General features: G+C 45.5%; 1 protein-coding gene across 1 annotated transcript in view; it reads left to right on the top strand.

The window, feature by feature from the left end:
• Positions 1-8,559, top strand: part of CERS6 (ceramide synthase 6) — a 198,960-nt gene extending 190,401 nt beyond the window's left edge. Inside the window, exons 7-9 of the mRNA XM_045297988.1 lie at positions 4,677-4,833; positions 5,616-5,639; positions 8,283-8,559. Coding sequence (XP_045153923.1) covers positions 4,677-4,833; positions 5,616-5,639; positions 8,283-8,435 — 334 coding nt within the window. The 3' untranslated portion in view covers positions 8,436-8,559. The remainder of the gene's footprint in view (positions 1-4,676; positions 4,834-5,615; positions 5,640-8,282) is intronic.
• The last annotated feature ends 6,795 nt before the right edge of the window (positions 8,560-15,354 follow it).

The following is a 15,354-nucleotide window of genomic DNA, read 5'->3' as shown; positions in this document are numbered from 1 at the left end:
AGTCACTATGAGTCGGCATTGACTCGATGGCAGTGAGTTTGGTTTGGGGGTTGGTAGTCTGGGGTAGGGATTGTTGGATGCTGTAACTTAACTATTATTTAGAAGAAACAAAAAAATTGTTTGAATACAAATTATTATGAAAGGGGTGGGGAACATATCAATATTATAGTAACTCTTTATGGCAGAAGCATACATTGGCATTGTACACATGTTTTGGGAACTGGTTGTTAAAATGATAACCTTATGTGCGTCAGAGTAGAACTGTGAAAACTGGATTTTCAATGACTGGTATTTAGGAAATAGATCCCAGGTCTTCTCTCAAAGAGCCTCTGGGTGGATTTGAACCCCTCACCCTGTAATTAGCAGTCAACTGCATTGACCATTTGCACTCCCCATGTGCTCCTTTATTTGACCCATGGTAGGTTTGTTTCCTCCCCCACTTTCTTTAGTTGAGACCGAATTCACCAGCAGATCAAGAGAGAGAACATTTCCTGCATCCATCTCCTTTCCTTCCCCCTCCCAGCCTGTCCTCCCTCTAAAGGAACCATCAGTCTGAACTCTTTCTCCGCAGATTGGTTCATGAATGGAGCGATTTCTTGTCTCCTTTTTTGAGGTGTGTGGCTATTTTGGTTTTGCTTTGTTTTGCTTCATATGCCATCTTTGAGATTCATCTGCGTTGATGCTGAGCTGTATTTCATGGTGTGGCTCTACCATCACGTATCCCTTCTGCTGTTAAAGGACAATTCGGTTGAGACCGCTGTGCACATCATTTTGGTGGACATGAGCACGCTTTTCCCTTGGATCGATCCTCAGGGGCAGACTCTTTGTCTGACACAGGATCTGTCGTTTGGTGCCATCAGTTCAGTTCCAACTCACCGCAAACCTGTGTCCATTGGCACTTCAGGATGCCAGGTCCTGCGACATCCTGCCAATCATTCCTGTGTCGGAGCCCATTGTCCGAAGAAACTGGGCAGCTTTGGGTGATAGCTTCCAGAGTTACTGCTACGTAGTTTTCCGGAGTGGTTGTACCAATATTGACTCCTGCCAACAGTCTATGTGAGTTCCAGTTACCCAACCTATGGTCAACCCTTGGTCTTTTTAGTGTGTTTCGTTTTAGCCACCCTGGTGGCGCCCTCATGTAAGCATTGAACTGTTAACCTCAGGGTTAGTAGTTCGAATACACCAGCTGCTCTTGAGGAGAAAGAGAGGCTGTCTTCACTGTCTCTAAAACCACCTGTGGGGTTGCTGTGTGTCCAAAATTGACTTGATGGCAGTGGTGGGTGGTGGCCTTTAGATGTGAAAATGAAAATCCTGTGTTTTTCTTTAATGATGGGATTATCTGTAAGAGTACAATTGGCTTGAGGTCGCCAGTCTATAATATCCTGCCACTAACTTTCCATTTTATCAGAGTTCAATTTCCCTTACCTCCCACCTACCCCCTGCCAAGTGCCTTCACATTTTGTGTCATGGGCAGCCTGTTCCCATCAAACAACTGAAGATTGTGACTGCTGGCTCCCCTGGCTCCGGTGTGCCCTTCCAGCGAAATCAAAGTCTTCTCCCCAAGACAAAAGTTAGGTACCATTCACACTCTTTCTTAGTGGGCACATCCTTGCCCTTCTTCCTCCCCCTTCACACCTCCCCTGCACAGTCCCCCGCATCACCATAACCCATCCTCACAGAAAGAATAAAATCCGGTAAAATCCAATCTTATCATCTTGTTAAAAGCTTGTCCAGAAGGGACCGTTTCCCTAGAAACAGATTGTAGCCAAACAAAGGCATAATGATAGTTCTCTTCCCAGTCTACAGTCCTAATTTTTTTTTCTTACTAAGCCTCTCTCTGAGAGATGTATCCATTCGGTGTACTGATTCATTTTCCCAAGCGTCTCTGCAGGAAGGCAAGTCAATTTCAAAGAAATCCCATTACTTTTTAGCAGCATCTCAGAGGTGCCACTGCTTCTCAAAGACAAGGTCTATGAAGTCTGATACAGTGTTTCGGAAATGAATGTGAATCCCATGCCACCAGCAGCTGTGCTGTGCCACCCTGCTCAGATGAAGCGAGCAGTGGCGTCAGCCCTAGCTGAGTAGTGGTGGAAAAGACTGCCCGCCCCTCTGGAGCCCAGGCAAAGGTCCGGTGAAGAGCGTGGTGCTGTCATTGCGCTGTCTATGCACGACCGCACTTTCTGTCCCAGTGAAACGGTTCTCTCTGATGTCAACATGCAGAGCCTCTTGAACTAAAAGAATCATTTTTCCAGAGCTTTCTTATACTTACTTGTTTGATGACTGGAGGGAAAAAAGTCCACCATTAGCCAGTGTGTCTAGCAAACCCTCCACTGCCAGGTGTTTGGTGAGGTGCTGGAAATGACAAAGGTTTGAGTTGTGTCATCTTTAGCACCATCTGAGTAGAACCTTGGTTAGACCTGAGGTTCCTTGATCTGCAAACTGGTGTTTAGAAAGATCCGAGTCTCTTAGATAAGGAAACAATTCAGATACATGGGCGGGATCTCAATGGATTCCTTTTAATAAACACCTTGGATTGCTTTCTAAAGACTTGCTATGGATTTGGAAAATAGAAAAGGAAAAAATGATCAAATTCCCAGGTCCAACAACCAAATTTGTAACTATTTTAGTTAATTCCTTTTGAGTCATTTTTTTTTAAATGTGGATATGTAGGCATGCAGGTGTATATGTTTGCATATATATGTATATATTGGTTTCATGAAAGAGAGATAATACTATATACTGTTCTATTATTAGAAATTCATAAAACATATTTAATACTTTGAATGACTTCATAGAATCAGAATATATATTTTTAGTCATTTCCTACTATTGGACATTTTGATTGTTTGCCATTTTGAAATACTTACAGATGTCTGTTCAGCTGAAATGAGATCTCTTTCTACCATAAACAATGACCAGAATTCCTAGAACATTTAAAATATCAACAGTGTTACTGGCTGTCCATAGCATGCTCTTGATTTTTTTTTCCCAATTGGAAAGCAAGTTTTTCTGTTTTGTTTTGTTTTTTACTTTAATATTTTATTGGGGGCTCTTACAGATATTATAACAATCCATAAATCAGTTACATCAAGCGAACATGTACATATGTTGCCATCATCATTTTCAAAACATTATCTTTCTACGTGAGTCCCTTGATATTCCTGACTTTTAAGAAAATAATTGTGATTTTTCTTAGATATGATGTGATCTGCTTATTTGAGAGGGTTAAAAATTTATTAAATAAGACTTTTTATGCTATTGAAATAATTAGATTTATGCTAATTTGTCCTATGGATGTGATATATGAGTATTATATTAGTAGATTTCTTCATATTAACCTCAGCTCCCCTGGAATGAATATTAGTATAGGAATTATTCTTATATTATTACTATTATAGGTATTATTCTTTTAAGGAATTGTCACATTCATTTCTCTACTATTAGGATTTTGACACGGATGTTCATTGCGTATTGTGATTTTAAGACAATGAGTGTGTCAGGTTAATGAAGCTCTTTTAGCCCTTCTAACCTGTCAATCGGAATCGCTGAAATGAGCGTGAAAAGAAATAGCCCACTCGTGTCTAGGGTTTTCTCCTTCTTTACTCCGATAACGATGGCAGTCAGTGTTTTCCTTTTGTGAATTCACAAAATACTCGTCTTCAGCTCTTTCAAATCACCACATTCTCCTGTGAAGGCTATTTGCATTCCTGCCCTCTGTCTTTGCATGAGTTATCCGGGTCTCATACCTAAGAGTTTTCCACGCCCCCTTCTCCACCTTTAAGCCTTGCCCACCTCATCTCTTACAGAGGGTATCTTTCCATTGTCGACTCTTTCCCCAGGGAGTGCTTACACGGCCGGGCACCTTCTGCAATCCTCTCCCCTAAAGCTGACAGTCAGATCCGGGCACCTTCTGCAATCCTCTCCCCTAAAGCTGACAGTCAGATCCGCTCTGTCACGTGTGCGGTGACCATGGGCAGGAGGCAGTGAATGGCAACACGTGGCTCCACTTGAGGAGAGCGAGGAGGACTTGGGTGGAGTCTGACTCCACTGTGTTTTGCCATGTGCTGGGTATATGGTGACTACTTCGCCGATGCTCCTGAAATGAACCATTTCATTTGTTTTATTCTTTTTGCAATGTAATGTTATCCGGTGGTGATCCTCACATTTCTTTAAAGCCCAAAAAGCAACTTCCCAGACAGTCCGGCCTTTTCATGAACGGTTCCGGGTAGAATCAGGAACATGAGGGGAAGACATGATGACAGCGGTGAAGGGAGAGTGTGAGTCCCCCGCCTCAGCCAGAGTCACGTGGATGTCACTCCGATGGGAAGACTGCCTTTTCTGGTCATCTTTCAGACCATCATGGAGGGAGAGAGTAACCCAGTGCTGTCAAGCTGATTCCACCTCCTTTGACTCGGTGGGACACAATAGAACTGCCTTGTAGAATTCCAAAGGCTTTCGATCTTTATGGAAACAGACTAGCACACCCTCCCTCTGTGGAGCAAATGATGGGTTTGAACTTCCCACCTTTCCAGTTGGCAGCCAAATACTTAGCCATGTACTGCCCAGGCTGGTTAGGGAGGCAGTAGCTAGGCGGTATTTACTAACTCAGTAAGTAACAGAGTTCTTCCAAAGAACGTGAAATGGGTTGTCAGTCATGACTCTCTTCTCTCTCTCAGGTTGTTAAATTCCACACTGTTTGAAAGTTGGGAGATCGTTGGACCTTTCCCTTCCTGGTGGGTTTTTAACCTTCTGCTGTTCTTCGTTCAGGGGATGAACTGCTTCTGGTCCTACTTGATCATAAAAATAGCTTGCAAAGCTATCTCAAAAGGAAAGGTAAGACAAAAACAGCCCGTTTCCAATACCTTCTAGAAAAATTTGTTTCTCAGTTCTGTATCAACAAGAACATAACTTATTATTTCAAGCTTCGTAAAAACTGCTGGTATTGCTTTAAACCAGTGTTTCCCAAAGTGGGTGGCACTGTTCCCTGAGGGTTGAGGGACACTAACGTGATTGGGGGGAGGGGGGAAGTCCTGCAAAAACACATGGCAACTCTATTCTGAATGTTTTTAGTTGCCAAAGGTTGTTCAGTAAATTTTTTTCTGAAGAGGCAGCAGTAGACCAAATCAATCCGGGAACCTCTGCTCCACAACGTACTGTAACCAACACATGAACCAGTTCTCGTTTTTTCTATTGAGCTCTCTTTTTAATAAATCTTTAGCATTGTTGTGCTGATAGTTCCAGCAAGCTGCATGTATCATTTTCGATTCAATGAGAGTATGTTATTTGTATGATTTTTTTTCTCTTTCTCTCTCCTTTTCTCTATCTCTCTTAGACCTTCTCTGATGATTCTTGTTCTGGACAGAAATTTAATAACTTCTCCCCCTTTCTGAGAAAGGTGACCTGGTACAGCATGCCCATTAAAACCAGCCTTTTTCTGACACCGGAGACTAAACCTGTTCATGACTTTTCCACTAAAAGACTTGTTAAATCTCTGTGGTTGAGGGGGGCCTTGTGAAGCTGTGTTCTGAGCTCAGTCTCTATATAACTGTCATGCTCTGTGACATGTGATTCTCTTACTTTCATTGTTTGTTCTCCCCCTGATGCCGCCCTGGAAGGCTGGGAAGTGGAACCCTTTACATGTAAGTTTCTCCCACACCACTCTAGTCCTGTCTCAGGTGCTACGTAGCCTGTTGTGTGTGTGAGGGGGCTGGGGGGGATGGAGGGCACACATTCTAGCTCTTTTATTTTCCTGCATAGTTTTCTGTGCATCTGTTGACACGCACCGAAGGCTCTTACTGAGATGTGGCTCCCACCAGGTGTACAGGGTTCTAGAAAAAGCTGTTATTGCTCTTTTGCATGAACTTGCATTCTGTTAAATCTCACATGCTCTAACAGAGAAAGGGGGTGTGTATCGCTTATTTGGTGCTTGACATTTGGGTTCAGAAGCCAAAATAGATCCAAGAAGGAGAAACAGAACTGAGTTGAGCAAAGGACTGACACAGTCCAACAAAGGACTGAAGGTAGAATGGGGGCCTGAGCAGCAGCTGTCTGGGCGCCCTGCCCAGGTCACAGCGAGGTCCCTGGTGCAGGGATGTGGAATAGGCACTGTTCTCTTGTCCTGTACCATGAGGCCAGTGTGCAGCGTCTGCTCCCACACACGTTCAAACGTTCTGGATCAATGCAGTGTTTTAGATCTGAGCTTCATTTTCCCGTGACTTTTACTCTTTAAAAGGAGCACACATTCCTATTTAAATTATTTTTCCCTGTTCTCATGAAATTGTTTTTCCTTGTCTTCAGTAAATTAATTTGGACACTACCGCAGGGACACAGTGGAGTCAATTAGTTGAGTCCTTAATGTATTGCTATTTCTATCAGACATGTTGTCTTCCCTTCCCATTAGTCCTTCGATTTTACTTCCAGTGTTAATCCTGCCATTACTGTGAACCCAGGGCAGTAAGGTGCATCTTGGGTTACAAACCCAGTTTTCCTGTAGATTCTTATGAGGTCTCCTAACAGGTCCCTCTCTGTGACAATTACACAGGAGGTACACATTTCCTCATGGTCAAATTAGAAATCCTCTTACTAAGCGTGTAAATGTAAGTTGATGACTCTCAAACTAGAGTTTGCTCTTCTCTGAGCCACTTCATTCACGACTCATGGATTCTCAGCAGAGCGGAACTTGACTGCAGTACTGCCTTCGTGGCCCAGGGTTTTTTAATTCAGACAAACAAATCCACCACTGCCAAGTTGAGTCTGATTCACAGCATCCCTATAGGACAGACTAGACCCTCCCACTAGGGTGTCAAGGCTATTTGATCTTTGTGGAAGCAGACTGCCTGGTCCCCCTGCTATGGGCCATCTGGTCAGAACTGCAGGCCCTTTGGTTAGCAGCCGGGCGCTTAACTCGCCGTGCCACCAGGGTTCCTTTTTCAAGAGTGAAACTGGCCTATAATTCAGATGTTTGAGTGTTTCAGAGCCAAACCTTCTTAGAAATGGTCCGCAGGATTTTAGCAACATGTGAGGCAGTCCTGTCGTGAAGTTCCTTACTAAATTATGAACTTCATCTCCAGTGGGATTAGAGCAATGGTTCTCAGTTTTTACTTTCCCTTTTCTTAGCCCACCTGAGAAAGGTGGCATCCTCCTGCAGTAACTGTGGCTTTTACAATGGGTGGGAGTTGATTCCAGGGTCTCAAATTGGCCATGGGGGACCGCTGGTGGCACAGAAAGGTTGTGATGTGATAAGAAGCCCCCGATGAGAGTTAGAGCGTCTGTCTCTGGGCAAACACTTTGCCAGCCTTCCCAGGCAAGTAGACGAGGAAGACTGATAAGAAGCCAGGCCACCTGGCCCCTCGGACCATCCCCCCTTAGTAAATGAGCGAAAGGTCTTAAGATCTGGGTTAAAATGCCTGCTATAATCAGACTGACGAGTAGGAGGTTCACACTATTTAGCATCTCAAAAGCAGTAAAATATTCCCGTCATTTCTCCCTCAATGACTTTCTTGCTAGACATTGAGATGATTTCCATCCTTAGGGTAACAGATGCCCCTGTAATTTGTTGCCTTCTCTTGTTTTTCACATCACTTTAATGAAACTGGGTGCAGGATTAGAGAACCCTTGAATAGGTGGGAGCCAATTCACGATGTTCCCTTCAGTAGATTTTTTCCGGGAAATATTGTAAGCTTAACCTCACCCAGCAGGTTAAAACTATCCCCTGCAGCCATTAGTTATGTGGCATATAAACCTAAAATTCTGCTTAATTTTAGCAGATAGCACAAGGAAACAAACCACAGAACAAGAGGTTGGAAAGCCCAATAGGAATGGCTTTTTACAGAGATACTCCAAGATGGCAATCTTTCTATTCATGTGGCTCATTGAGCGCCGATGTTACGTGCTTTTCAGGGAAACTATGATCACCTGAGAGTACATTGTTCCCGTGCAGTCGTATAAGGTGCAAGTGTATAAAAGTCTTAGGTTGGCGTTCCTGTAGGGCATTGTGCCACTGTTCAGATCTAGTCCATTCTTCATACGGAAAGCTGCCATAAAGACGTCAACAGGCCCAACCCCGGGATCCCTAAATCCCCCTGTAGTCCGGGATGAGCGACTGCTTACTCCCTCCTGAAAGGAGATTCCTTTACCTGGTGACCTTCTGAGCCTCTTCTGTCATGCCTTCACATGTAGATCTGTCTACCCTCATGTGCCCTTCACTGCATGTGCTTCCGAGCATGCCGTACTCAGAGGACTCGTACAGGGCTGGCCACACTCACCTTCGGTGCATTCCACAGGTGTCCAGGGATGACCGCAGTGACATTGAGTCTAGCTCAGAGGAGGAGGAGGAGGAACCTTCAGGAAAGAGCTCCCACACTTCAACAGCCACCAATGGCACCAGCGGAACCAACGGGTACCTCCTGAGCGGCCCCTGTGCCCTGGATGACTAACTCCTGGACGGCGGGCGAGCCCGGAACAAAGTGGACTGTTTGTTCCCTGGAGTCTTGAATAAGTTGTGAACACAGTTCCTTTCATCCTATCTCAGCACCAGAAATAAAATTTAGGATCATCAAAGCATTTTGGTAGCGCGCTACCACCTATCCTGTCTGTGAAACCAGCCTCTCTACGTAGGCATGCTGTGTGTGGCTGACACAGGGACCGGTCTTTGCATTTGTGCTGTCTCAGACGATTGTTTCTATTCTGTTATCCGTTGGTTACTCTGTGGACGAAATGGGACATCCGCACTCCTTTTACTCTCCGGGTTCATAACAGGGAGGGAGATAGATGCTTCATCTGCGCTGACCCTGTTTTCCTTGTCGTAGCTCCGTCTGCTATGAGCACCAGCCTCGTTGGTCATTTGGAGCAAGTAAAGCCCCGTGCGAGATTCGCATACAGCCCTGAAGAGTTCTGCTCTTCTTGTCCCAGTGCCCGCTTTGAGATTGCCTGTTCAATCTCGGCAGCCACTCTCCTGGAAAAAAGTTTGCACTGGAAGAACTGGGCTTTTTAAGCATCACCGACGGGGTCAATGAGCAGTTCAAATGCAAGAGCATGCCGACTGGTTAAAGAAAAATTGTTCTTGTATGCAATTGCTGTGGGATGGACTTCATGAGATGTCTCCAGTGACTGTGGTAGCTCCTTGGGGGGTTAGCCTACCTTGTGGGTCAGTGTGAGGCCGAATCGATTCGGCAGCTCCCAGCAGCAGCCCCAACATGATGAAGAGATGGCCAGGGCTCTGACCGAGACGTGTGTCTGAGCTCATTGGCAGCCGAAGCATCCACTCACATGCTGGGAATGGGTCCCCATGAGCTGGGAATGACCTAGAAAGACCAACCGAGTTCAACCTGGCATTGCCACCGCCCCTGTCATTACCAGTCCTCTGGCCTGTCAGGAAGAGAAGAAGCTAAGGGTCTTTCTGAGCAGAAAATAGAGCTTTTCAAGAGCTGACAGACATTAGGACCCCCCACCCCCACTGTTCGTTGCATTCCGCTTCCCCGACAGAGACCTAGCAAGTGTTTGTTCTGGATGTTTCTATTTCGCCACCAAACCAAGCCAGCAGGAGAAAGATTCCTTTGTCCATTGTCTGTCTCTTTAAGAAGCCCCAACGGCACAGGAGTTAAGTGTTAATCCAAAGGTCCGCTACCGGAAGTTCTAAACCCCCAGTTGTCACTCCTTGGAAGAAAGGTGCGGGGGTCTTTCATAAAGATGGGAACCCTAGGGGGCGGCTCTCCTCGGGCCCATAGGATCGCTGTGAGTCAGACTGGTGGGACAGCAACAGGTGTGAGGGGTTTTTACGTCTTTTATCCTTAAACATCTCCCAGATGGCTTTCTTGTTACTAGAAACACAGCAGTGTTGCACTCCAAGTCCAAGAATATATGTATTTTTTCAAATGGAGCTATTTCCAGAAGACCACTCTCCAGCCTCTCTTAGGATCGATAAGAAAGGTTTTGAGCCCTCAGTGCCCCCAAGCCTCCTCCCTGCCAGTGTTATTTGTGTGTCACTAAGCAAACCATTCACATAAACCAAAGATTTTTATCTGCCGTTCCCTGTTTTATAGTGAGAGGAAGTAAAGGTATTAAAAAATGCCTATTTCATGAACCCAAAAGACCATCCTCTAAAATAGGAATCCAACCCAGAGTTTCAGGAGCCGGCCCGCGTGGATTGGAGCGTCGTGAAGACAGCAGCAACGGGTCAGAGCGCACTTCCCACGCAGAGACCTTCACGGGTGATTTGATTTCTGGAAATCAGTCAATAAATAGATCCAGCGTGGTGCCCACAATTTGCCATCTGTGAAGTTGGTAGTTAGAAGAATCCTCCCAGCACATCTCACTGTTCCACTAAACCACTCCCTCCCCGCTGTTTGCAAAATAGTGTGTTTCTGGCACGGCCCATAGTAACGGGGAATAGGACTGTGTGTTTAGGGAGAGAAAAATGCAACCCGTTCTGCTGGCAGATTATTTGTTTCATAAGGTAGAAGTCTAATATTTGGAGTGCCATTTGTGGGTGATGGGAGCTTGTCATAGCAACCCTAAAACGTCAGAAGCACCTGTTAGTGGTCTGGACACGTACTGAAGTGCAGGAGAAGCGACACCAAATGTGGGATGGGTTTCAAATGTTGACGTGAAGCTTCTCCTCGCTATGAACGTGTGGAAGGCGAGAGTAGATTGCACCCTGCTTTAGGGTCTGTGGTGAGCCTTGCCTACGAGGTCAGGAACCAGAGACCCACAGTGTATTCAAGTTTTGATCCTATGATGCGTTGGCCCAGAAGAATAATTTCAGCAAGCTCAGGAGAGAAATGAAAGACTTAGAGAGTTGCATAAAATGAAGCCTATTAAGCCTTCCTTCATAGGCAAGTCTACGCAGTTTCTCACATTGTGGTGCCTCATTTTCAAAGAAATCACTTTGAAAGGGAACTGAGAGGACTCCAAGCCTCTTGGGCTAGTGCATCGACTTAGCACAGTTCTCTGTGTACCTTTGGGTTTTTAGTTCACCATACATTTAAGGAGAAAGGGTTCGTTTGGGCTAATCATCATGAAGTGTGTAGGCCTTTTGAAGTGCAGGATGGTATGTAACTCTTCTCACCTGTTCGCAACACCCCACAGTGGCCCGATAAGGCAGGGAGAGAAAAATGTAAGAGTTAGTTTATCTTCTACCTGTACCAGGCCATAGCTTGGGCAGTGTAGTCTGTAAATTCAGCCATAGCTTAGTGAGAGTGTTGTTTCCCTTAATTAGCTTAGCCCGTGTTTATATCTCCTTCCTCCTGGTCACATTCAAACCATCCCAGAGTACAAAGGGGCAGGTAGGAAGGAGTCTAGGAAAAGTAACCATGTTATACGCCAATGTGATAGCTTTTCTAGATCTCTTTGTGAGAGAAAAAGTAGAAAATCAAGTAGAATTTGGCCTTGAGTCAATAAATGATATAAAAGGTGTAATCTATGTATGTGTTTGTAAGTCTATCCAAGAACATGATCAAACCAAAATAGCACTGACCCATCCACATTCGTTTCATAAGAACTATCTACCACATAAAATAGGGCCTGCCCACCTTCCCTGTCAGTTCATGCTGCCTTTTGTTCCTGCTACGGACACACCTGAGAGTGGTAGAATCCTTTCAGTCTCTTAGCCCCAGAGCGAAATATGACAGAGTCCAAGGTGCAGAAAGCCTAAGAGCCCTGGTGGTACAGTGGATTACACACTGTGCTGCTTACCGCAAGGTCAGTAGTTCGAACCCACCAGCTGCTCCTTTGAAGAAACATGAAGCTGTCTACTCCCATAAAGATTCCAAGTCTTGTAAACCCGAAGGGGCAGCCCTACCCTGTCTATAGGGTCACTAAGACTCGATGCCAGTGTGTAGGGCATCATAGAAGACAAATACAGTTCACGTTCCCATGTGGTGATTGAGAGTAGGTGGGCAACTGTCAGTCTTGAATTCTTAAAGTGTGTGTTGTAAAAATGTACATGGTGGCTGCTTCACCCCAGAGTTTGATTAACAGTCAGTTCCACCTGGGCTGTTAGACAGATGGTGTCCTAAGATAGCACCAGGTCTTGGAACAGGACATCTGACAAGGCAGGTCAGGTAGGCTCCCAAAGGCAGGCAGGCCACTGGGTGAGAGAAATAGCTTGAGGAGGTGAGATCAGGTCACCGCTAGCCAAAACTCAAGCATGTCCAGTTCTATTGCCAAACTTTCCTTCCGAGTGTTTGGCGGGAGTTTGAAATGGAGAAACCTGAATGCTTCCATGTTAGGTAGCAGAGGTCTGAATCTCCCCGTTTGTTTATTTCCAGTTCATTGTTGGTCGGGCCAAAGTGAGAAAAAAGTAAACAACTGGATTTCATTGCAACCGACCTGAGTCTTTGCGTCAGTGCTCGTCAACAAGAGCGTGGGTACCACGATGGCCCCCAATCTGGTCACAAGATTGTACTTGTCACAAGATTTGGACTCAGTGGTTACTTGCATCCATTCTTGGAAATCTTAGTGCCAAAGCTGCCTGAATGTATGAGTGTTTTTCTGAATTGAAAAGCATTAAGTCTACAGAATAATGTTCTTAATTTGAAGCAGTCAGAAGCATCCAGCATAATTCCAGAGGCATCCAAAGGCTCTGTTGATCACCCTGTGTCGTGACGTCATTGAGCCCTGTAAGCAGCCCGTTGGAAAGGGAAGGTTCAGTGTTTACGATGCCTGTGGTCTTTGGGAACTTACCATTCTCAGCGTGCTTTTTGTTTTTCTTTGTCTTCGGCTGATTCCAGCTCAGTAGGTGACTGTCAGTAGCTCTGAAATGATTCTAATGCCCAAATAAGAAAAAGGGAAAAAATCAGATTAAAGTCAGCTGGATGGGCAAATGATTGCATGGCATGGTGTCCATTGCTAAGTAATCTGGATGGGAGGAGAAAGAACTTGCCCTCTAGCATGCTGTCGGTGGCAGGAATGCACTCAATTACCATGAACAGTTCTTGAAATCAAGTAAAATGCAGCTCCCCCCCTCCACCAATGTCTGAAGCCTGTTCAAATTTATCTTAGTAAAATGAAATTGTGCCATTCTCAAATTACCAAGTAGTAATGAGCACTGGTTACACTACGACCACGTTTTAGTTCTTCATAGCAAGAGACCAGAAAAGGCGCTGGAAGCCAGCCTCTCGCAGAGGCCTGTGTGCAGGAGGTCCCCATGCTTCCCCTGGAGGGTGCTTAGGAAGGCTGGTCTTGGCCTCTGCTGACACTCGCTAGGGTCTCAACCCTGGTCCTAATTTTCATGAAGAAAACTGTATGCAGGCGCCCAAAACATCGTTTCAAAGCTGTTCGTAAGCTCTACAGACTCCCCAGGAGAAGCTGCAGTGGTCTCCAGGCATTTCCGACGTGCGTCCGTCTGTCCAGAGTCTGTGGAAGGAAAGCATCACTGGGGGGCCACAAGCTAAGGCCTCCCTCTCCCAGGTCAAAGAAAGGAAAAAACTCTCTGTAGCCAGTTGGCATTTGGTGTATCCCCAAAACGAGGCGTTCTAGCGCTCAGGAAGTGGCAGGAGTGGAAAGCAGCATAACACGTGTTTTATTTGTCTCTTTCCACTCACCTCCCTTCTAGCCTTCTGCAACTTGTAATGAAGAGAGGCCAGGATGCTGTCCGTGTTCTGCTCTGGACCTCCCAGTAGTCTTTGGATCAGCTTTATGCCGCACTCCCTTCTCTGTCTGGTGCCATGTTTCCGAAAAAGGATTGTGGCCGCCTATGTGTGTTTTCCTTGTAACACAGGTTGGAGAGAGCGTGGCCTCCTACGTTGGCCTCTGTGTACAGCCTGTGAACCAGGGTAACAAAAAGGGTGGGTCTGCTCTCTCTGTTCAGAGGAAAACTAGGTTTTGTTGACTTTGTTTTTCTTTCCAATCTAATGTCTTTTAAACCATCATTGTAAAACTTCCCTTTAAAGAAAAAAGTTCTGATTGTTAAAGATTAGTCGAACTCACAGACACACCAACCACGAAAGAACTTCTGTAACCACACCAGTTTACTGACAGGACCTTTCGCTTCACCTTCATTGTTCAAAGTGGGAACCACTCTATAAGTTGGATATCAGTGTGTTTCATAAAGCCTCTACATTCATATTTTCAATTCTCTGTTTGCTCACCTCGTCACTTACCTTTACAATAATCGGTTGTCATCGAAGGGGGTGGTGGTCAGCTTTGGGGGTTGATGTGTTTTTCACCTTGCAGTGAGGAGGAGGAGATGGCCCAATCTCCTTCCTGCAGGCCATTCAGGGCTTGAGCATCTCTGTCAGAAATGGAATGAGGGACTGTTGATTACAATTCTTTTATGTATTGTTACTGTGTTTTGCTGATTTTTATATGAAAGTATCATTATTCCTTGTGATCTCTGGAAGCAGTCATTATTCTGGGGATCATTTTACTTTGGAAACATTTCCATAATAAAGATAGGTATTAAGAGTGCAGTGTGAACGGCCTTTTCTGTACGTGTGGCACTTGTGAAGTGCTGCCCTGTCCTGGAAAGGGCTTGATGGAAAGGCTCGTGTCATCCCAGTAGCTTCTTGCAAGTCTCCTCAAACCCCAACACTCATCCTAGCCACTGAGAGAGGTAACAGTGTGTTGAGAAATACACTAGACAGCCAAGCCACTTGCTCAGGAGTCACGTCTGACTCAGGGCAATCACCTGGGTCGCTCTAAAGACTAAATATTTTAAGATGCAAAGTTAAATTTGATGCAGTGCCTCATGCTGAAAGACGATGCTTTATCGTCTCAGAAACACGGGGGGCAGTTCCACCCTGCTCTGCTGGGAGGCGGATTGCACTCGATGGCAGTGAGCTTGGAGGTTTTTTGAGGCCTAGTGTACATATCTGTCTTCAGCTCCATTGGCTGGCACCGATTCTTCCCTCTTAGAGCAAACGGGACTCACGGTGGAGCACAACGCTGCCCCGCCACGTCCGTACCCATCTCAGAGCAGCTCGGCTGCTCGTCTCTCCTCTGGGCCTGGCTCTCACTTTATAAGACAACTCTTGTCTTTGTCTTTCCTGTGTAGCTGTCTTCCCTAAGCTGCCCCTCCTCTGTTCTAACCCATAAGTATAGCACTGAAATTCAACCAGACACCCACCACCAGTAGTACTTGGAAAGCTAAAGCTACCTTGCTATGAGCATTTCATCAATATCAATCACTACCCCCAACAGCAATGGGATTAGACTACAAGAAAATGTGCCACTTCCAGGGCTTCTGCAGGCTCTGGAAGCGTTGGATAATCTATTGCCCTAGCACCCCTCCAAAATACCACAATGCAACTCAGGCTCTCGTATGGGCTCCCTATTGCTGGATCTGCGCATCCATCCTAAACCAAAAACAAAAATAAAAACAAACTCACTACCATGTAGTTGATTCTGACTCATAAA

Source organism: Echinops telfairi, unplaced genomic scaffold (assembly GCF_000313985.2).
Source record: "Echinops telfairi isolate 266 unplaced genomic scaffold, ASM31398v2 ScPeMD7_4;HRSCAF=17, whole genome shotgun sequence".
Classification (NCBI taxonomy): domain Eukaryota; kingdom Metazoa; phylum Chordata; class Mammalia; order Afrosoricida; family Tenrecidae; genus Echinops; species Echinops telfairi.
Note: the sequence above shows the minus strand (reverse complement) of the source record. Positions and strands in the feature narration are given on the sequence as shown.